Source organism: Primulina eburnea, chromosome 11 (genome assembly GCF_022965805.1).
Source record: "Primulina eburnea isolate SZY01 chromosome 11, ASM2296580v1, whole genome shotgun sequence".
NCBI lineage: Eukaryota > Viridiplantae > Streptophyta > Magnoliopsida > Lamiales > Gesneriaceae > Primulina > Primulina eburnea.
Window position 1 is genome coordinate 39,267,898 of NC_133111.1, and position 23,696 is coordinate 39,291,593.

General features: G+C 33.6%; 2 protein-coding genes across 3 annotated transcripts; both read right to left on the reverse strand.

Moving 5' to 3' along the window:
* Positions 1-553: 553 nt before the first annotated feature.
* Positions 554-13,607, reverse strand: LOC140805941 (phosphoinositide phosphatase SAC7-like). Of its 2 annotated transcripts, none has more exons than XM_073162320.1 (21): positions 13,542-13,607; positions 13,120-13,323; positions 12,949-13,032; positions 11,556-11,683; positions 11,381-11,472; positions 10,163-10,220; positions 9,906-9,962; positions 9,777-9,810; positions 9,580-9,660; positions 9,211-9,317; positions 6,617-6,703; positions 6,436-6,513; positions 6,269-6,339; positions 6,079-6,177; positions 5,425-5,524; positions 4,504-4,612; positions 4,276-4,348; positions 3,471-3,564; positions 2,969-3,061; positions 2,747-2,813; positions 554-894 (listed from the first exon to the last, which is right to left on the reverse strand). In XM_073162320.1, exons 2-21 carry the CDS (start codon positions 13,265-13,267, stop codon positions 764-766), a joined length of 1,791 nt encoding a protein of 596 aa, XP_073018421.1. In that variant the 5' UTR covers positions 13,268-13,323; positions 13,542-13,607; the 3' UTR covers positions 554-763. The 2 variants fall into 2 exon arrangements, with proteins under 2 accessions (XP_073018421.1, XP_073018420.1); XM_073162319.1 differs by having other exon boundaries at positions 13,414-13,601.
* A 2,588-nt stretch (positions 13,608-16,195) lies between these two features.
* LOC140805942 (uncharacterized RNA-binding protein C25G10.01) lies at positions 16,196-20,740 on the reverse strand. Its single transcript, XM_073162322.1, is given in 8 exon segments — positions 16,196-16,650; positions 16,715-16,787; positions 17,346-17,495; positions 19,068-19,127; positions 19,129-19,168; positions 19,274-19,420; positions 20,501-20,520; positions 20,624-20,740. Coding segments are annotated over 8 exon segments (696 nt in total). The 5' UTR covers positions 20,627-20,740; the 3' UTR covers positions 16,196-16,447.
* Positions 20,741-23,696: the final 2,956 nt, after the last annotated feature.

Here is a 23,696-nt window from a genome sequence, read left to right on the forward strand (position 1 = left end):
TATAGTTTTTGATAAAACGACGAGCGTTCGATCCTACAATTTTAAAAAAATGTATATGTCTAAACATAACTTAATAAATTTTTTTTTGAAGATCGTAACCTAATAATGAAGGTAATAAAAATGTGGATTATTAATGTTGAGTCATTTGGTTCGATTTTAATATAGAATTGATTTTATATTTGACCTATTTTGCATATATTTTTACATAAATTTATTAATTAAAATTTAAAGATGTCCATCAGACCTAAGAAATGAGCTACCACACTTGACCTACTTTGCATATATTTTTATATAAACTTATTACTTAAAAATTAAAGATGTCATCAAACCCATTAATTGGGTATGGGTTGGGACGGGTACAAGGAATGAGCTCTCAAATTTAAACCGAAGAAGGGATGACAAATGATTAATAAATAATCATTTTTTTATTATTATGACGATGACCAATAAGCGCCTTAGTGTCTCCTACTCGGCTTCCTCAATTGATGCTTGCCGAGTATGCATCAAAAAGTGCAGTATAATCTTAAAAATGAATACAATTTTTTCACCAGGAGATTAATTTTTCAACACAACAATTTGGGAAAAAAATTTATATGTCCAAGATAAGCATTGAAATACAATAAAAGGCTAGTTAGTGTATGTTAGATAACAACTAAGATGATAAGTGACTATATTTGAAATACAAAAAATAACAATCGAATTACCATGAACCTCATTGTTATCACTTGGTGTTGCAATTTCGTACGACATTGACTGATCAGAATCAACGCCTAGGTTGGTGCAGACGAGGACGATTACAGAATGTGCGACCATTGGTCCTCACGAATGCTGCTAAACCCAAACTCATGCTTGCCCACATGATTGAAAACAACAAGTTCCACATGTTATATTGAACTGCAGACATATATACACGTAAAGAAATGAATTAGTGTAACTTCCAAGAGGAAATTAAGTAAATCATGACTTCAATCAATTTGCAAATGGTTTCAAATATGTAGCCGTATCTTTTTTACTGAACATATGTATTGAGTCGTGCCTTTACATGCAACACATCTCTTATGACAGTAACTATAAAATTTAACAATGACCCATAATCCATATTTACCAAAATACTAGTACATCTATGGACGCACATCTACATAATGTAGGAGGAACTAGATGTAGTTATAACTATTAGAATAATATTTTTGTAACCATTTTCAGTGAAATCAAAATCTTAGAATTGTAAACTGCTGTATTTTCTTAGTATTTTGTTCTCAGCAAATTCAAGAGACTGAAGCTGAGCAAGGATTCTGGCTTAGACGTTCAATTTCAGATAAGATAAAAACAAGACTGGAGACTTGTCATAGATATTAAAGAATAAGAATAGTTAGACAGCAAAGAGTCTGACCAACAAAGACATTTCAGTAGAAGCAAAGCTGAATTGTTTAACTACTTCGAAAAACTATCTTTAAGCAAAGACAAGTATTTCCAACAGAGAAAATTAAATTGGCATAGTTAGTGTTTCTCTTTTCTAAACTTACAGTTTCATCAGACAAAAGGAATTTCATCAAGGATGTCAGTCCAGAAATTGATAATGTTGTGATATTTTTTCAAGAAATTAACGTCACAAATTTTATGCTGAATTGAGCTATAGGACAAAGACTGTTAATAAACTCTGCTAGTTAGTGAGTCGTTACCAGTATGATACACAGTTAGTCGCGGAATTAGTGTATACAATTCAATGATGTCAAGTGGATCTTTTTTTGTGAATGTTGATGATCACTCATATCCGTCTATAAATAGCCAAAGAATTTCAGAGTTGAAAGTTAATGAAACAACCAACTAAAAGAATGATTCACGAGCAAACACGAATTATTCAAGCATGCATAAAATATTTTGTCTCTAAGCTGCGAAATCTGATACTGAGCTTAATTATTCTAGGACTTAGAGATTTTACTCCTCATTGATTATTGTGCAAAAAGTTTAAATCACTTTTATGTTGAGCTTTATAGAGATATACTGATTCTTGGGTAATTTTTGTCGATGCATAAACTTTTGTAACTGAGTGCAATACTGATGTAAAACCAGAAGTTGGTGGTTGGTACTTGCAAAATGTATGTAGCATTTGAGTCTTGCAAATTCACGGATCGGTGAAGGCTTTGGAGATCGGTGTAGATCAAAGATTACCAGGAGATTCCTTGCTATTGGAAGAGAATGTAAAAAATTACTCACCATCAAACCTCTATAATATTGGGTTCTTTTTGTTGTTTTCAACATCATTACTTTACTGCTTTTATGATCGCATACATTTTAACTTCCATGATGTTTCAAATACTTAAATGAGTTTTCAGAGGATTAGTTTGAGTGTTTTTCACTCATTTGAATGAGCAAACTCAATCTAATTGCTCGTTGTTTTGTTGAAGATTGAACTTTTCAAGAATAGGGTTATTGCAACTTGTGGCCCCTTCATCCCCAAATAACATTTCGACTGTATATAAACCCGACAATGGTTTTGAAATGAGACACCTGTAGAGTTAGGACACACTTCTCCAAACAACTACGAGACCAAGTTTAAGATTTAATGGTAAAAAGATATAGTTGATAAGATTGCAAGGCAAAATAACATTTCAACTATACATCGATCCCAGCATTGGTTTTGACAAAAGACACCTGTTTAGTTGGGACATACTTCTCCAAACAACTAAGGGAACAAGTTTAAGATTTTAATGGTAAAAAGATATAGTTGATAAGAGTGCCTTCTTACCTCGTCTAAGTGAAATTGTGGCAAAGAAGAACCCAGTCATAATCATTGACAAAGCTAGTGGAAACGACTGCAGAAATCGAATAGCATAAAGCATATTTGATAAGAAAAGGTATCATAAGAAAACTAGAGTGGAGTACCATCGTAATCACAGGGAAACTAGATTTTTATCAATGCCTAAGGAAGGAAAATGGGGTTAAGGTGGCAACTGTATGTATTGCTTACAGCTATAGCCTCAATGCCACCTTTCTGTGTTGTAGGGGGCATGCTTCGGGAAACAGAAACAATATAATGTCCTTGTAATAAATCGATTGCGTCCTTTAGAAAAATGAAAGGAAATTCATCAGCATTTCAGATGAAAAATAAGTAAGACGAAAAAATAAATTTCAGTGCCTAATAATTTTACGTCCAGAAATGTTAATGTTAATGTTAAAAATGTAGGCGTAATTTGCTCATTTTTTTCCTGAAAAAGTGAAGCACAAATCCTACATGCTTAGTGTTCCAAGAAAATTTTGAAAAAGAATCATTAACTTCATGGAAGCATAATTTGTACACAAAAGAAGAAAGAACTTCAACTGGAGAAATCCATCAATACCATGATGCAGAAAGATAAGAAGTCACTAGTACCCTATTAGATAATAAAACTGAATTCTACAATGATGGCTGAGCAACTGTACAACTTCAACAATCTGCAAGCCATAAATAACAGAGAGACAAGTATGTAAACCTGCTTTGTGCCATCACAGAAGTTGTTTAAGTAGTAACGCATGAGAGCATTCCATCCATCTTTCATAATACCTTGCATTGTCCTATGCCCAAATCTGAATGTAAAGAAAACATCAACCTAGAAAATTAAATTTCACATTGTTGCCACATTAAAGTTAATAGTGAATCATAAAAAAGATACAGCAAATCAAATTTTGGTCAAAAAAGGAAATAAAAGTAAAGGGAGATGAAACACGTGAGAAAGGGTTCTGAAATGAACTGATATATTTATTTATTCTCAAAACAATTGCAGAACTCAAGCTGATTATTAAGATTTATCATCCACAAATAACTTTAGAAATTGCTTAGCCTGGTCAGTTGTTCCAAAAATACAATGCTACTATTGTTGCTACATTGGAAGTGAAAGAAAGTGACTAAGCATATAGGTAGCCCCACAGCCAGAGTTCCTACTGTGTACGAGATTCATATTCATATATGTCTCGGCTTCATTAATCCAAAGGGTGAGAGTTGTGGAACAAAATCGAAGATCATTTTTTAAAAATATTCAGAATATTTAGTCAGAATCATCAAAATTTTTCATGCGATTAATAAAAGCCAAGATACATTGAATGATTGTCAACTTAAGACATTTGTTTATGAGAGTGGTTCCATGGATCAACAAGAAATGGAGCAGAACTAACAGCTTCTCTGCCAATTTACTCGTCATATATGACAAATAAACATCAATGCTTCTCCGAAACACAGTCAAAAATCAAGTCAAGTCATAAAGAATAACATTTAAATAGATATAACTCAATAAAGTATACCTGACAAAATCTCCTTTTAAGGCTGGAGTACCAGAGTACTGAATGCTTATGTCATCCCCATGGTCAGCCCACACTGAAAAGTAAATTTCAAGCAAGAGAAATGTGCGAGAAGAATAAGCCATCAATAATCTGAGGAAAACATCAATATCAAATCCCCACAATTGCCAGTGAAGCAAATGAAAATTAGTAAGTCATTAAAAAAATTATTAAAGTTAAAGCAGTACTGACAAATTTTGAAGTTTTCATCAAAATTCGGATGTGTAGCAATAGTTTCCTCGGCACTAAAAATACCAAGTCTGCGAAGTTGAAACTCAAGCATTTTACGCGCTATCATGCTCTGCAAACAATAAAAAAGGATGAAAAAAGATTTTGCTGAAAGCTATTGAACAAAAGAATTTTATCCGTAGGTATTAACTGTATTAGATTACGAATGACATCCTCCACAGAAACAAAATAGAAGTTGGCGTTCAGGCTAAGCCATTCCACTAGATTAATATGTCGATATTTTATCAATGGACAAATGCATAATTAATGTAATTAGCAGACTGCAAACTGCAGCCTAGTTAGAATTTGTCAGTGGTTGTCGTTAAGAGTATAACTGGCACCAGTAATGATTTTCTTTTGACCCATATGAGAGAACCTACACCAAGTCTCTATTCATTTCAATAGTAGGGGGAGATGATGATCTCCACAGATATTGCACGTATCACATGCTCTTATTTCCATCCATCAAAGTACAACTTAGTTCCATGGTTGTACTTGACTTTTTATTCCAAGTTGCACAATATTCCTTACCTTCGCAGGGAGTTCCCCAAACAATTAAATCAGAACTTGTCCCAAGTCCAGCAGGGAGCTCTAAAAAATAACTAATATGAAACTTGTTCCAATTCTATAAATGATGCCTCTCAAACTAGTGGGGACTCAACGAATTTGCAACCTCACACATAGAATGTTTATGTTCAGACCCTCACACTATTTTCTCATGCGTAACATTTTTATTTTCAGGTCTTTGCGGATATTTTTCATATCTCTCTGCAAATAAGTGGTAAAAGAAAGCCCTGGAAAAGACAATTAATTTCCCACCCTGCAGCATTTGTATGAGCTCACATTCAAAAATTAAGTTTCAAGTCAAAAGAAAAACAATTATACCTGGGTGACATTTGTACGGTCCAAGCAGTCAATGCAATTTGTCCTCACAATTCCAACTTGCCCCTCAACTTTCTCCCCTTTTTCATTTAACAAAAGATACCTATCATCCCAATAAGTCCACAAAGAATTTGAGCAACACAACCATATAATCTGATATCAGACGATGACTAAATGCCTGAGTGTTGGCAAGTTCCTATTTTTCTATATATAACCAAGGCAAAACTCAGTAAGCACGTCCAATAATTTAAAAAAGGTTCCATATACTCTACGAAGCAATCCCATATTTCAAAAGAATTAATAAGAACTGTCCATAACATTATTCACCTGATGAATATGGTGATTATGTATTTGATGGAGTTCGTTGAATACAGTGTAAATTGTAAATAAAGCAAATTGTTTTCGTGTTGGAAATGAGAATAAGATATTTATTTTTGTTAATGAAATTCTTGATTTTTGGGAGTGTCAATGTTTATTTTTCCTATTTTGCTGCATTGGTCAATTTATGGGAGACTGCTATATACAGTGCAGTTTATTTCATCCAAAAAACAGAAAACCATTCCTTCCTTCTCAAAATACTTAAATCACAATTTGAGATAAAGTATGCAGACAATCTATGGAGCAAAAATTATCTGTTTCTTTGGAATGGAGAAATACCTGTTTTTAATGAGAAAATCCTCACTTTGATCATAAAGAATGGAAAGGCGTTCAAAATGAACATGGCCGCATACTTTATGAAAATCGAAGTGAAGATATCTGCAGAACATTACAAAGTTTGGGAAAAAGTCAGATGGCATTAATGCGATCATTGGATGGTAAATTGACAAGATTGGTCAAGCACATCTACCTTATATCATCACTAGCAACTTTTTGCATTGCATCACCAAACTTTTCACATAAGCGTCCCTCACCTCCATGCTGTTAAAAGTTTAGAAGAAAAGGACAATATACCGAGAATAACAGCACACAAATATATTGCATGGAAGTTATAAATGACATGGACGAGTTAGGTACCTTATTGACAAGATCAACTGCTAGAACATTTCCATATTTCTTTCTTAGATCCAAAAAATGTCGCTCAACTACTCTAGGCTACAGATGTTGAGTACCGGAAGAAATTAGCTAAGCAGAAAAAAATACATCACTAATAAGTATAGTTAAGATTTCAGAACATTAAAATCTGGAGACTACTCACTGCTTCCTCAGGTGTCACGATTTCAAATTTAGGCTTGTATGTCAGATCAACAACTTGATCCCAAAGTAATGGGATTGACCCTCGGACCTACAAGAACAAATTACCCAAAAAAATGATGTAATGCATCAGCAAAGGACAATAAAATTTAGAAAAATGAATGAACTTAAAAATTGAACAGTTATTATTCATAAACACAAAATGATAATCACATCATATATGATCATTATATTCAGCTCCTACTAACAGGAGGACCCGATGTACTAGTAAGAGGATTTCATATAAAGTTTTGAATTTTTTTAGTATCATCATGCCCCGGGCTCAGGCCCGTGCAAGCAAGTGCCTTGTTTTTGTCTTTGTATTAGGAAATGGTTAACTCAAGTTCTTATACGAGTCCATTGAAACCATTTTAAACTCTTATTCTCAACCAATGTGGACAAGGGCATCATAATCACCCCTCATTCAGAACTTGACGTTCTATTGCCGCCTAACAGACCGATCCACCATTGTCGGGAATTTAAAGGCGGCTTCTATAATTTCAAGATGTGGCTCTCGTGAATGTAGCAATTTGCCTTGCCGATTTAAGATGCCAGCTCGCATTCACGTGGCACATTGTCCCGAGGGTTCAATAGGCCAGTTCTCATTCACGTAGCACTTTGTCCTGCAAGTTCAATAGGTCGGCTCTCATACATGTAGCACTTACTTCTTGGTGTATTTTTGTTGGTGTTCATCTCTAATACCATATTATCATGCATCAACCCAGGCCACTGCAAGTGCGGCTATAATGAGTTCATGTAGCAACTACTTTGTTTTCATATTCGTCTTTACTTTATTAACCCAAGTGGCTAGTAGTCCATTACAACCACTTATAACCATTTTAAACTCTTATTTTCAACCAACGTGGGACAAAGGCATCATGCGTATGAGGTCAATTAATTCACACAAATTATGTTATATAATGAAGGGTAGCAAATGGATGCGCAATCACAAACATCTTCTTTTGGTGATTGAAAAGTGGGTAAGGTCAGATAGAGGTTGTCAAATCATATCACTCAACTTCATGCTTTTGTGACATTTTACATTTCAAAATAGGTCCCGGTTTAGGCAAACACGCATAAAATGAATGTGTTCTTTGTAGGAAGCAAATTGCATTACTTGTAACATAATTAATCATACTAAGAAATTACACCATTACACGCAAGTCATAAGCAACCTACTAGAACCCATGCTCGTTCGAAATAACCAGGGATTAGATCCAATTTTTATGAGATCTTTTCGCAATCTAAAAACCAGGTCTGACTATGGTTCGAAAATCGACAGTTCTCGTTCTAGAACAGACGGTTCTGATTCTAATGTAAGGTAAAACAAGAACCAAATGGCTTGGATATGGTTTTTGTTCTGGTTCCTAACGGTTTTTATTCCTATTTATTTACGGTTTGATTTCATTTTGACTGAAATTTATTCATTTAGTTTTAAAGGTCAAGGAAAAAAATAGGGATATAATTCATAAAGGTAATCAAACTAACTAAACTAATTGTTTGATCATTATTTTATAAAATATCATGAATATTTAATGTTTTGCTAACATTTAACAATGAAAATCAATAAAAATAAAGATTGAATTGAATTATATAAACTGAGTATATATATTGAATTCATTAACTACAAGATCTTACAATTTAATATTAATTTACTGTTACAACTACGGTTTCACACAATTGTAGTTTCGATTTCTTATGTTTAGGATTCAGAATCGAACCATAAGTCCTCATTTCCAGTTTGCGTTTTGGAACCGAACAAGAAAAGGTTTTAGTTTCAACTTTTAAGAGATGGATCCAATTTCAGATTCCAATTCCGATAAAAACCACAATTGGGTCTACTAAAGAGTGTATCTTCATCCATATATTTTGTTATTGGGTATAAGTAGGTAGATGGTTGTTGATCGGTTGATCCATATCACCACCCATACATAATGATAACTAAATTCCATCTAATAAATAAAATAAATAGCATATGTTTCACTTTCAGGACCGAGAATGGCATTCCGAGGATAACTACCATAATTAATTATTTTGCGAATTTGCAAGATATATGAAGATGATTTCACATTAGAGGAAAAAAAACCTTCAGTAGGTAAGATATTAAGCTATCAGAATCATTAACACTTGGGGTCATCATGTGACACTAAATTTTTTATTTCGGATTTGTGGCATCAACTACCATATCTGATCAGAAACAATGCTATATGAGGACTTCGAAATCAAATAGGATATATTCTTTTCATTCTTCGTGAGCCACTTCAAGTTCGAAACTCAATACTAATGCCCTCGTTTGAAGGCACTTTGCCAATGCTATATGTTATGTAAAACAAGAGTCTTATCCTGGTGATGTATGTACAACCCAGAAATTAATATTGCAATTAATTTGTTAAAAAAAATCCACATCCGAAGTATGAACAATATATTGTCGAAATGAAGCAAAATAAAATATAGTCAACATCTCAGCTATAAAATAGTTAATTTCAGCCTCTAAATTTACTAACATAACAATGACATTTTCAACACCATAAATTCATTAAAGAACTACGAGGAGATCACCTGAATAAATGATGCAGTGTACCCATTCAGTTGCATGATTTGTTCGGTTTCCACAAAGTTTGCAACAAAACCATCAGAATCAGCTCCTCTTCTCCACATGCGGGTGCCTTCGGAGAGAGGCAAAATTGGAACCACGGGAAATATAAGACATCATGTAAACTAAAGAAAAGACTGAAGAATGTGTATATGAGACAAATCACACAATATACCACCGATAAGATTTAATGGAATTTCACATACAACTAACAAAATATCCACAGCACCTTTGTGAAGGTCTAATGGGCAATAAACAATACAACACATCAAATAAGAGGGGAAGTGGATGGAGGTGGAGGCGCAAGGCTATGAGAACTACAGTTGCCTCGATACCTGTTCTCCTTGTGCATCTTCGTGCAATCAGTGTAACATCAAGGATATCTTTCACAATGGCAGTCTGGAAGTTTTGAAAACCTGATGACCAATTAAGGCTAAACTTCATGAGCAAAGATTGGTGATATGGATTATGGACTGTATGGTATGATGAGCCAAATGAAATAAGGTAAAACGAGGTGAACTATAAAGGATACTGCCTTGCATAATAGGAAGTAAGTATGGGTCAAGCTGCATAAGGCAATAGCATATCATTTATTATAATATCAAAAGGATGTTTCCTGTGAAAGAATATATAACTAATTTAATTCAATTGGAAAGTTGACCTTGTTATCTATAAGCACTTCCAACATATAGCTGTTCCAAAGAAATCTAGGATCTGCCTGTAGAAAAATTTTAGTTGAAATGTTGATGTTTGAGACACTAAATGCCACACACGTAGCAACAGTGAAATAAGGCCAATAAAACAAAGATATATGAGGATTAGAAGCTAGTGAGTGTGATCTAGAAGCTAATGAGTGTGATCTACATTTTTTACAGTCAATGGAACACAAGCATATCGTAATGTTGAGAAAACACTTACTTGTCTCCAGAGAGGAAGCAACTTCGATTCGTCTCCCAAATCATGCAACCGCTGAGAACTGCAGGATGAGTCAAAATTTATAAACTTAAAATACTTGCTAAAAATATCAAAACATGTTTCAGATATTAACAACAAAAATCTTTAGAGCCCTGTAATCCCATAAATAAAAGGAAAAAATTTTGAATATAGAAGATTATACCAGATAAATACCTCAGCAAAAACATTATGCATGAGAGGAATTAGGCAATACTTAACCAAGTAGCAAACTCGCATGCCCAAGAAATAGTCATCTTCTATGTCAAAAAGAAAGAAAGGAAACCGTGTTTACTATAATCCTATCAACTCACTTCAACTTAAAGGAAAGGCATTATGTAAGAAAAAGTAGTGGGATGAGTATAGTTGTTTGCAACTATCATATTCTTCACAACATAAACACTTGATGGCCTAGGAAACAAACAAAAAGCATCGTCAATGATGAATAATATGTTCCCGTTTTCTCTATCTTACAAATGAATTGTTTAGAAATTACTCTTTCTAGAGAGTTCATTGGCAAAATTTGGCTTAATCGATTCTCTTGAAATTGAGTGGTCAGCTTAGTGGCTGTGATAGAGAGAGAGAGAAAAGTGATTTGACCTTAAATCTGAAAAACTTATACAAACTATCCCAGAAACTGAAACATAATACTGTAATACCAAATAAATATTTAACTGCATATAATTCTTGGTATTAGCTTTTTACAAACACCTGCCCAGTTAATGGGTTCCACATTTAGCCATTCAAGTAGGAAGCACACATACCTTTGGGGAAGGTTATAAAATCATGAAAATAAACAGCTAGAATTTTCCAACGAGATTTGATAATTAAATAAAATATTATGAATCATTCACCATCTGATTGACGGTGGAAACTGTCAAGTTGTTTATCCATATCTTTAAATCCTATTATATACTATTTAGTCATCTATAATGTTCGGTGCATACTATCTTTTTGTTTTGGTAATTAATGTAATCTAGAATTTGCGCCCAATCTTTCACAAATAGACATGCATTATCAGTTGCAATCCTAATCAAAGCCATCTTTCACAAATAGACATGCATTATCAGTTGCAATCCTAATCCAAGCCATCTTTTTAACATGCTATGACGATTTTTGCTATGTGCCAATGATGAGGAAATTGCTCACAAGAAATTTGTTGGAAACACATTTATGATGTGATACCTCAATGTTATATTCACATCATAGGAAAAATATAGACCATTAGTCCCCTCAGCAACTTTTAGCAAGTGCAAAAACTCGCTCTCCATCTTTTTCTGGACAAGAAAAGGTTCTCAGTAATGGAAACAACATACTTATGCTTCAAACATGAAATGAAAAAACTTGGTTGTTTATAAACCTGTTCTTCCGGAGAATTCTTGAGAGAACTATCACAAGGTAAAACCTTCATTGAATTAATTTTAAAGATAGGGTAACCCAAATAAGATCCAACACATTCACGTTCAGTGATCACGAACAAATATGACCCTGTAAAAGTAAGAGATATTACCACTGATATTATGGAAACAAATATCTAAACCTTAAAGAAACAAAATGACAAAGTTTGGGAATTTATATTTTACTATTTACAGAAAACTCCTATCTTTGTGGCTGTCACACGAAAAGTAGAAACAATATCGCATGTATTTCTACACAATTTTTCATTGTGGATTTATGAAATTCTTTACAGTTCCCATCCAATCCTCAAACTTACTATTCTAAACTAGAATTTTCTTCTTTATAGTAAAACCGAGATGAAGATATTCTAACCTCGCAGAAAAAGTTTAGCTTTGGAAAAACAATCTTCAAATAATTTAATATGAAAAAATATATTAAACCAGCTGGCATTAATGAATACTTCATATTTGGTTATTATTTTCCATAGACAATTGTTTCCCTAAGTTCAAATAAAATATGGAACAGATTCAGGTTGGTTTGTTGGCATCAAACAGAAGGTGACACAGGGTCTTGTATGAAGAGGGAAAAGCTTTTAAAAGGGCACTGGATTTAGTAAATAATAATTTTATGGCAAACAAGCAGGAGGCAGTGAGGAAGAAACCAGCAGGAAGAATAATGGTCAGCAATAATTTCCCTAAAATCTCCAAAACATGGCATCCTACTGTAGTCATCAACCCAATAATTAGCCTCCACCTCCATTCCCAATGCTGAAGAAACACCTTTTTCCCCTTCCGATCTATGTCATTCTCGCTTTGTCCTAGCAGCAATGGTGTCAATGGCTATAATAGTGGCTAGAGGAAATTTCCAAATTCCAATGCGTGCCTTTCCAGCTCACTCAGATTTATCACATGAATAGAAAGCCCGTAGATGAAATAGATTGCATGAGGATAAAAAAATGTCACTTAAAAGGCTTGAAACGTCCCAGAATAAAACATCCTTGCAAAAATCTGATGATAGACTCACCTACCAAGCAATGGGTATAATTTCTTCATATAATATGAGATTACATCCTTTACACCATCATGTGGGAAAAGAAAATCAACCACCCATCTTGATCCTAAACAAATTCACCCTTCAAGTGCCTAACTAAAGTTTTCAGCAAACTGATGAACAAAATGTGATACTAAAAAGGAACAAGGACCTTCATCAATAATAATCTATGCATCATGCCTCATGGCACGATATAGTGAGACAAATCATTTGAGCATCCATCCAGATGATCCGAGAGGACAAAGGAAACGAGCTCGACGTACAATATCATTCATTTCACAGAAATAATAAAGCTTAAAACTTGCCAGCCACTAGCTTGAGCATCCCAATCACGCCAAAGATGGTCCGAATTTGAGGAACGCGAAGCGAGCTGCACTGAGGTATTTCATCTGCACAACAAACCATCGGAAAATAAAATCAGTATGCAACTACAAACAACAAAAGGAAAAATTTTTTTAGAAAAAGCATTGTATTACCGATAAGATTCATGGAGCCGTCAAAGCAACTGATTGCCAAAAAGGAGGCTGAAGATCCATCAGTAGGCTCGATCACGTATTGATCCGGGAATTCCCACAGCCGCATTCTATTGTACAGCTTCTGGGCAGGATCAGCCTTCTCCATCATTATCAGTATTAAAACTGAAAAACCAGTTCAGCACAAATTCAAATCGATTCGATCACCTGCCATAAAACAAATCTTGGAACAATTAAAAACAGAAACCGTCAAAAGGAATGGAATTTGAAGATTTCAGTGGAGGCTCAGGCGCTTGCCTAACAGCGAGGGAGCACGTAGAAGGGAATTCGAAGGAATAGAGAAGTATGGAAATTGAATAGAGAACGAGTCAAATGAAGAAATTGGAAATGGCGGTATGAAAACTGAATTAACAGAAACGCCGTACTCGTTGCTATTATTGATGTTCTTCCATTGCATGCTTTATTTCCTTTCGGGGTAGATATATTATTTTGAGTAGGTCAATTGTGAAACGATCTCATCAATTTTTTTGAATCAATTCGACCGATATTCACAATAAAAAGTATAGTAGATCTCATATGAGACCGTTTCACTGGATTTTAATCTGTTGACCCGTCTCACAGATTAACTTAGTATAAAAAGTAATATTTTTTCAAATAAGAGATTTGTCTCACAAATACGATCCGTGAGACCGTCTCACACAAGTTTTTGCCTAAAAAGTCATACTCTTAACATAAAAATTAATATTTTTTATGGATGACCCAAATAAGACATTTGTTTCACAAAATACAACCGTGAGACCATCTTACATAAATTTTTGCCTGTTTTTTTTTTAATAACATTAATGTGTTTGGTGTAAGCAATATTTATTTAATATAAAAAATATTAAAATTATTAAAAAAAATTAAAAAAAAAAACAAAAACCAAAATCGCAAAATTACAAACTTGGAATACAAAATTGCAACATTTCATTCATGAATCTATGAGTCAATAGGTAAAATATAATTTTGCGTTAAAACTCAATTAATTCACCATTGTTTTTCACCTACAATTGTTCCCTTGATCATTATAAAAAAAAACATATCTAATACCAGTCTAGCTTTTATATATTTATATTATATATATATATATATATATATATATATTGATATTTATATTTGTGATGATATTGATATAATAGATGTTTTCATCACGTCTAATATGTAAATGTTATATCAACAAGAAAACTAAGAGATATTTGCATGCTTGTTATGCAAAATATACAAAGATTCAATCAGTTATCTTTATATATTTTCCAAAATATACAAAGATTCAATCAGTAATTGAAGTGTAAAAATACAGTTTTTTCATCACTCCTTAATTAGAGTATTTATGAGTAATTGTATTAACAAATCATCCAACCTACACATCTACATGTGAACTAAGCTATATTAAACTTTGTTATATGTTCGGATTTTTTAATACCCGAACGGTATAAAGCACCCAACCTTTTTTTAAAAAAAAATTTTGCCCGACTACATTTAAATTTCTCATACTTCATGACTAAGAGTCCAAGCCCAGTATACCAAATTTCTCTCTTGATGGTTTTAGAACAATCTTTTGCTGTTTTTATTCGATTTTTAGAATAACTTTTTTGTTGTTTTAGAACAGTATTAAACGTTTCATGAGCAACTATTAGATTTGACCAAGTACACTTGTGACAATTAAAATCACATTTATGATGCATAGGAAGGTTCAAACGACCCAATATCCGAAACTAGAATGAGGAAAAGAAGGCGTCTAAACTATGGGCAAAAATACAATTTTTGCAAATAACTCGTTCATTTTCCATTCTTAGTCCTAAAAACTTTCAATTTGTTGTTTCAATCCAATAAGTTGGTCCGTATTTCTTTTAATCATTTTCTATCGAAGTGTTGATGTATCATCCGATACATTAATAATTTTCTATGTAATGACTTCATTTTTCAATGTCACGTGACATCAGATTTTGACCTAGTTAGCATCTATACAAAACTAAATAACGATCCCGAGGAATTTAGTACTACTCCAATATGATATCATTAATGAGTGATATATAAATACTGTGTGTGTCCACACAGATAATCGGAATAAAAATAGTTGCACAATCGTTAAATGTATGACAACAGCTCGAGCTCAATAGACAAGGCTTGGTCACACCGTCATAACAACCACTCCTTTGCTAGTCTAATATGTGCCAATCCGCTCGTTGGAGTTTACATACATGATATGCCTTATCGGCCGACAACATCTCTCAAACTAGTCGCAACTCCATAGGATTCCACAAGCACATCGAATCCACAAACATATTAAAATGGGTAAATCAATATGATAGAGGTACAATATGAATTTATTGTCATGCATTGGTGCTACACAGACAAAAATATGCATGTATAAATATATTTTATTTTTAAATTCAATGTTTATGAAATGTCATGATGAACCACTAAGCACATAAATTTCACGTATCAAACGCTAGAAGTTACTTACCAAATCAAAGCACAGTTGATATAGATCTGCAGCATGGATTAGACTTCACTATAACATCCACAATAACAAATTATCAACACATAACCAATTTAAGCTATTTAAACTCCTTGAATTTATTTACTCTAATGTGGTTTCAATCAAAGAGCCCATAACTAGGTACGCGTGGCTTGATTTTAACACACAAAATTTATATGAGATTCATAAATATATCTAATGGTATATACACACAGCAGAATATTTCTCCAAATGTTGTATAAATGAGGCAAAACTACTCTAATGTGGTTTAAATCAAAGAGCCCATAACTAGGTACGCGTGGCTTGATTGTACCACACAAAATTTATATGAGATTCATAAATATATCTAATGGTATATACACACAACAGAATATTTCTCCAAATGTTGTATAAATGAGGCAAAACTTGAACCCAACGGTAGGGTACGTAGCTGCAATGATACAACACCAACTGTAGCAAAACATTTAAACTTAAACTGATCAAGAAGTGGCCCAGAAAAACTCGGCAGATTCAGCTCTCGAGGCGCATAATCAAAAAGATCCAGAAAGAAAACACAAATAAAAAATTCAAACGCAATGGCATTCATAAGATGAGAAGATCAAGGCAGCTAAGATATAGTACGTTGAGCTTGATAACGAAAAGTCTGTAACAGACAAAAGTGCCAAAACATAATAGGAGATAATCTACCTTAATTCAAACAAAGCATTACCAAGAAGTAGTTTTTGAAAAAAGACAGATCTAAAATACAAACATGATTAATTTGTTTGTCCTTTCAGCTGAAGCCAAGCATGTAGACGATTTAAAGCTATGTCATGGAGAATACGACCTGTCCCTCTTTGATCTTCTGCCAGCAGGTGAACGCCGAGGAGAGTAATCACGCCCACCTCCATATGGAGAACGTCTCGGAGAGTAATCACGTCCACCTCTATAAGGAGAACGCCTAGACGACCTTTGGTATCCATAATCATCACGGCTCGAACCTCCACGATATGTGCCACGGTCACCTCGATAACCTTAACGAAAATTATGAGAAAGTTTTCACCATATCCAAAGACAAAGTTACACTAAATAACTCACCACCATCACCCCGAGTGCTTTTGAGTCCAAGGTAATGACCAGGGGTGGGAGTCCTTCCACGTTTCCTCCGGGACTGCATGGAAATAAATGGCCTCACTTCATGTACTCTAGCGAAGCAGTATCTATAACTAAATAAGTTGAAATACAAACAACGCATATCTCACAGAATGGGAAAGGGCAGAGAAATAAAACCTCAAAAACATGAATGTAGATAAAAAAGAGAAATCATATCTAAGTTTCCCTGACTTTCTAAAATCTAGGAAAGAAACATTGCAGAAAGATATACTAAGAAACTGATCGTTTCTCTCATTTGCCTAAATCAGAATCCAATAAAAAGAAAAAAATGCCAGGTATGAAATACCATAAATGCTTGATTACAATGTTGATAAAGACCGTTGTTTATTTGAGAGTATTTGCTGAGGTTGTAAAGTTGTTGGACAATATAGTTGATATTTAGTTGATCAGATGCAAGTGAAAAGCTGTTTTAGCTTGTTCCAATGACTCATCATCTTTGATTTCTGCCAACATAGCTAGCGCAATGTCTTCTGAATATAACCAGAAAACCTTCCCGTCAAACAGACTATAATAGAATTAAATAGTCCAGGCAACTGTTTCTTAACAGACAGCTTACCCTCTCCACAGTTATGTACCGGCCTTCAAGAACTGATTGATCTAGGTATTTGATACAGCGGGTGGCATCATCAACAGAATCCATTGTGATAAAAGCAAAACCACGTGAAACACGGGAACGCGGTTCCACAACCAAAAATACTGATTTCACCTATAATAAAATAGGGGAAAACAACAAATATTAACATGATAAAAGAAATCTAAGCTAAATCAAGAAAACAATTATGTGACACTCTCTATGATTGACAATCATTTCAATGCAGACATTTCAAGGGCTAAAATAGAAAATTATGCTTGTATGTCCGAAGGGGATTAACTTAATTCAAATTAAAATTAAGTTTCTTTGCTATGGGCCATATTTATTTAACAAAATTTTATTAGGAGCCTAATTACATCTGTCTTGGGACTCTAGGACTTGTTCACGCTCTTTAATATTTTATGGGCAACTTTAGCTTAAGCCGATATCACCTAGTTAGTTTAGGATTTTCATATATAATTATGTAAAGTGTAAACATGTTCAGAATATAAATTCATTTTTATCAAGAAAATTGCAATATTCTCTTGAATTCTTATTGAACAAATCAATCGAACTTATCAAGATTCATTCTTATCAGTCATCTTGTGGTGTTGAATTTGGACTCGTTATACTCAAATCTTCAAATGAATAGTATCCAAGAAATCAAAAATCTTAGCGAAATTCAGTTTGTGGTGGTTGTATAATCATTCGGTTGATTTTCCAACTTAAACCAAGATCTCTCTTCTGGGATCATGGTTTTGTATTGTGGAGTTTCTGCAACTGAAGACATCCTAAGAAGTATTTGGATTATTGATAGAGGTCATTTATCATGACTCTCGTCAAATACACTTGATCGAAACAATTAACTAATCATGACCAGTTTGGTATGGAAGCACTTAGCCTAAAAGAAATTTTTCATTAAGAAAAATATTTTTACGTGTTTTTATATAAAGCAGAAACTGTTTTCTATTTGGAGGCTTCTTGCTTGTTGAAGTGCTTTTTTTTAAAAAAAATGCCTATCCAACTGTAATTTTCAGCAAAAACGCTTTTTTGACAAAAGTTAGAAAAGTATTCTCACTCCAAAAGCTTCTGTGTCCAAACACAACTTAAAGCTTGAACAGCTCAACTCTAAGTAATTAAAATATCTTATAAGATGTTCGCAAATATTTGTTAAATTATTTTGAAAATATGATGCTTAAAAACAAGTTATTCACATCTCATAATTTTTTTAAAAGACGTAAGATCGTGCCAGATAATTTCTTTTAAAACCATGAAAGTTTTATTTAAAATAACCTTAATATTACCTTACATATCCCAAACTATCCTCCAATCCTTTCCGTCTCACTTTTTTTCCTTCCTCCAATTCACTTGATTTGTTCCTCTTTCTCTTCAATTTTTCCTCTCCAGTAACTTGTTTTATCCAAATATTTAAGAGCTTAACTTTAGAAATAAATTTAAGATTATTACAAGTTGATGTAAAATCTAAGTTCCAAATGCTTATATGATGCTTAAAATAACCTCAGCTACATGGGCTCTTGACAACTTTTCGAGCAAAAAAAAACCTCAACTCCTCAAGTGCTTCACTCAATTGCATCTAAAAGACATTCTAATGATAAAGTTCCACACACAATCAAAACATGTCATACCCAATTTGTTAGTTTCAATTTTTCATAAAAGTGAAAAAATAAAATAAAAGGAGCAATTCACCTTTCCTTCTTTTGAGAAATGATCCTCAAGGTCTCGCTCAGTGACTCTCGTAGAAAGTCCCTGTAACATAGAGTGTGTCTCCTTTGTTAACAGCTTCAGGCCTGCAGGACAGATCGAGAACAATGTCCACTATGATCGATACAACAAATGACAATCTACAACACGAGAAAACTGCAAAACTGAACACAACACATATTGCAACTTGCCTGCCACGATCTCTAGACCCAGACCTGGACCTAGACTTGGGCCTTGGCCTCGACCATGATCTAGACCTAGATCGAGATCGAGAATTAGACCTTGATCTTGACCTCGATTTCATTTTTTTTTCTTCCCATGGAGGAGAGTGGGCATAGCTAAAGCAAATATGAGGTAGAACAGAAGGTCAAACACTTAGTACAAACAGAAGTAGCAGTAAATACGACTGAAGACAGATAAACTTCATCTTTTTGTACCATAACGAACCACATCAAGAAGTATCTTTCAATGAAAACAAAGACCATCCATGGCCACCAGATCGAATCTAAAGAGTGAAACTTATACAAGGGTTATTAGCAATCACATTGGCTGTTGAAAAAGCTATAGCTGCACAGAAGCTGAACTGGATATGACAGTGAAGACTAGATTCAAAAAATAAAAAATGCTTAGTATCATCCCAGAGTATTGCAATGTTTTACCTACAGCAGACTGTAATATATGAGTCCGCTTTCCTATATGATAGTTTCTTCCAAAGAACTGTGACATGCAAATGGTTGGTGCATTTCTTTACTTAAATAAGAATTGAAACCAGCCATGGTTCATCTACTCAATTTTCGCACTTCTGAAGTAGGAGGGCATGAAAAATAAAACATACATCAATTATATCATAAAAGTGACTGGTCCGTCTCTTTTCCATAACAAAAATAAAAGTGGATCATGTCCCCGTCTTTTCTAAACAACGGGAAAATCCAATTTAATATGCTAATACACAAACCGATGCAGTATCCAGGTGAAGTCCCAAATTTCCTTCTCTCCAAAAATAAAAGCCTGAATTTATTTCATTCCGCTGACATAATACACATCACATTAAAATTTTGAGCCACTAAAATCTAAATACTCTCACCATGAGAACACCCACCGCACATAATACCAGTCCTTCTAGGAACCACAAGGCCAGCTCATTCCGTGGCGGATGTGGCACCCACCCCACAAATAAGAAAATTCCCGAATTTCACATGTTATTTTTCCATAAATAGGAGTTTTGTCTGCAAAACACATTGGCCCACAGACGAAAACAGCAGACGACAAACATCACAATGCCAATATAACTATTGTTTTTCACACAATCGGAAAACCAAAATATAAAGCCCCCTTCAACTGAAAGAATCTGGTCAGAAATCCTAAATTAAATGAAAACGATCAAAAAGCGATGTCAAGGAAGCAATTAAAAAAATTACCGTGCACGAGGAGAATCAGCCTGCAGAATGGAAAAACAATCTGTTAACCCTTATTGAACAGCACAAAACAATCGATATTTGGCTTAATTTCATACAAAACAACATAAGAGACGGAGATCTTGCCATGGTGGGGGTAAAACCCTAAATCGCGAGTGCTCCAAGGCTTCGAGCAGTTAATTCAACTTTCTCCGCAAATAAACGAAACCCGGTTCAAATGCGCAATGGAATTAGGTTCTATTTATATACGCAAGTGCAATGGAATTAGAAGAAAAAATTAATAATAATACTAATTTAAATTAAAAATATCAAACGCTCGATATCGATAAAAACTTCTCCCAAAAAAATATTTATTAACTCTTTGTTTTTAAGTTTTAAGCACTATTTTTATTTATACATATTTTAAATTCGTACGCATTTTTTCATAGAGAATTTTTAATAATCTCTAAATTTAAGATATTGATAATTTATTTATTAAATTAGAAATCTGAGTGATCCAGTGTAAAAATATAATGAATAGTTATTTAACATGTACAGGGTTTTTGGAAAATGATTAGAAAAATAAATATCATAAGAAGATCCATTGCAAAATTGTTTCAATGTCCAAAAATTATATTTATACTATCTATAATGGCCGAGCACCAACTTTTCTTCTAACTCCGCTCAAAAATTATAGTTGATGGTATATTTGCTAAATTTTTTTAAAACAAAATTTGCTAGAGTTATCAGTCAATTTACCACCAAATTTATTATATTGTTTATGCCTTTAGTTTAATTCTTTCATTTTGGCATAAATTATTCGTTACAAATTGAAGAAATCTTAGGAGAGGGCCAACTTAATCCCAACATCATATTAATAAGTATCACATCTCAATTTTCTCAACCATTCAAAAATTACACTTATATAAGAAGCAACTGCATACATAATATGTATTCTATTACTGACTATGCACGTCACGGTGTCATTGTCACTTATATATATTAGTGGTGGAAGCACACACGTTGTGTATGCGACGTTGGATTATAATATATAATTGAGTTGTGTGTGTTAATGTGCTTTCATTTGTGTAGATGAAAATTAGGGAGTGATGAGTTTGTCTCACGGAAACTAAAAGTGGTATAAATGAACTTCTATTAAATTACATTTTATGAAAAATATAAGAATAATTGGTCAAGATCTTATCTTTCGCGTGGACTGTAATTCAAGGGCACGATTTGCACTGAAAAAGACTTGAGTTAGGTGCAAGCGTACGAAAACGACATGTGTGCGTAGAATGTTGGACCGATCAAAACAAAAAATTGCTTACTTAGACTTATGCCACCTTTTCATTTATTATATATTTTTCCTGAAAAGTTCTATGAGACCTTCCACCTTCCGTATTGTTGGTGCTCCAACGTGGCCAAAGACGGAGCCTCCGTGGGGCAGGTGGTTGTGGCCCTTCTAATTTCGTCTTCAACGATGTTGCTCGGTTTTTATTATATATTTTAATTTCTTGGTCTTTGACACGTCACTATGAGGGTAAGAAAATAATTCTCATAAAAAACCGGTATTATGAAAAAATGTGTGCATTAATTCTTCTATTGTTGAAACTTTGTCCAACTAAATTTCGATAGATAAATAAATATGATTATATTCCTTATGTTAGTTCTTTTATTGTTGAAATTTATCCAACAAAATTTCAAAAGATAAATGAATATGGTGATATTCCTTTTGTTGATTAATTATTTTTAAAAAAGACACCCTCAAGACAAAATGTCTAGCTCGTCCCTAAACATGGTGCAACTGCTAATGTCCACTCGTCACTTAGTATGAGAAGTTGTGTTGTAAGATACATTGTGATAAACTTGTGCATATACTAACAATTATATCTTTTGACATATTGGCAACTGTTTGATCCGAACAATTTGTTAGAACAAGGCCGTAGCTTCGAGTCGTCTCATATCAGTCGGACATTTGGTTAGAACAAGGTCGTAGCTTCAAGTCGTCCCAGAATCAATTTCTCCAGGGATGTTGAAGAGTTAATGTCACACTCATCAATGATTTTGTGAGCTCATATGTAGGCGTGGTTTGCACCGCCTAAGGCTTAACATCTCGGCACACCGCACTCACGTAGGGTAGCCTCTCATGTCTCGTCCTTAGTATGGGCTTTGCGCTGCCACGATGTAAGGAAATAAAGTTGTGTATTTGCTAACAGATATAGCTTTCGACATGTGGTAAGTGTTTGATCTTAAAAATTGCTATTAGAACAAGGTTGTAAGTTTGAGTCACCCAAAAAGAAATTTCTGGCGGGGTGTTGGAATGTCCATGGTCGCACCCATCAATTATTATGCCCAATCGTACGGCGTGGTCTGCACTACCTAGGGCTTAACATCTCGAACCAATGGCACGCACATGTTGCGATCTCTTATGTCTACTCATCGCTTAGTATGAGCTTTGCATTGCCACAATATAAAAAAATAATGTTGTAAATCTGCTAACAACTATAATATTTTTTCTAGTGGTAAGCTATTGATAATATTAAATATCAATGTCCATAAATTAAATCACGGTAGAAAAAACAACTTTATTTTTATCAAATACCTGACGTACAATCACATTGTTTTCCTTCTATAATATCATATACTAATAATAATTTTTTATTTTTCAAAGCTCAGCGAAAATAATTTAATATCTATAATAACACTATTAAAATTTGTAAAAATGAAAAGTAAATTTTTGGTCAACTAACTGATCTTATTTTGAATTTAAACTATTAGTTATAAAAACTTTTGATTTTCGAATAATGTTCCAATTGCATACATGAAACTGACACAACATTTTTTGATGTTATATCAACATTTTTTAACACCACATTAGAACTCCAATTAAATAGACTAAAAGCCAAAAAAAATCAAATTTACAGTATCAAAACAAAACTTTTAATATACAATGGAAAAAAACTCGAAATGAAATTCCACAACATAATATTAGATTTTATTTATTTATTATTACAACCTATAGAGCGTCTTATTAGTCACAAACCTAATTTTATTTTATTTATTGTTAGGGTAAAATTATTAAAAATTATATCGTTTAAAAATTATTTTGTCATTCGTCCATCTCATAACCTCGTCTTATTTTATTTATTATCTGTACAACTCTCACTCTCCTCACAAACCCCTTAACACGAGCATCTTATTGTGTTATCAAGACTTTTAA

Coding starts and splice junctions, on each gene's coding strand:
- LOC140805941 (XM_073162320.1), bottom strand. CDS start 13,267: ATGATGGAGAAGGCTGATCCTGCCCAGAAGCTGTACAATAGAATGCGG. Junction 13,033..13,119: donor CGGCTCCATGAATCTTATCG/GTAATACAATGC, acceptor TTTGTTGTGCAG/ATGAAATACCTCAGTGCAGC. Junction 6,704..9,210: donor ACACTGCATCATTTATTCAG/GTGATCTCCTCG, acceptor TTGTTCTTGTAG/GTCCGAGGGTCAATCCCATT.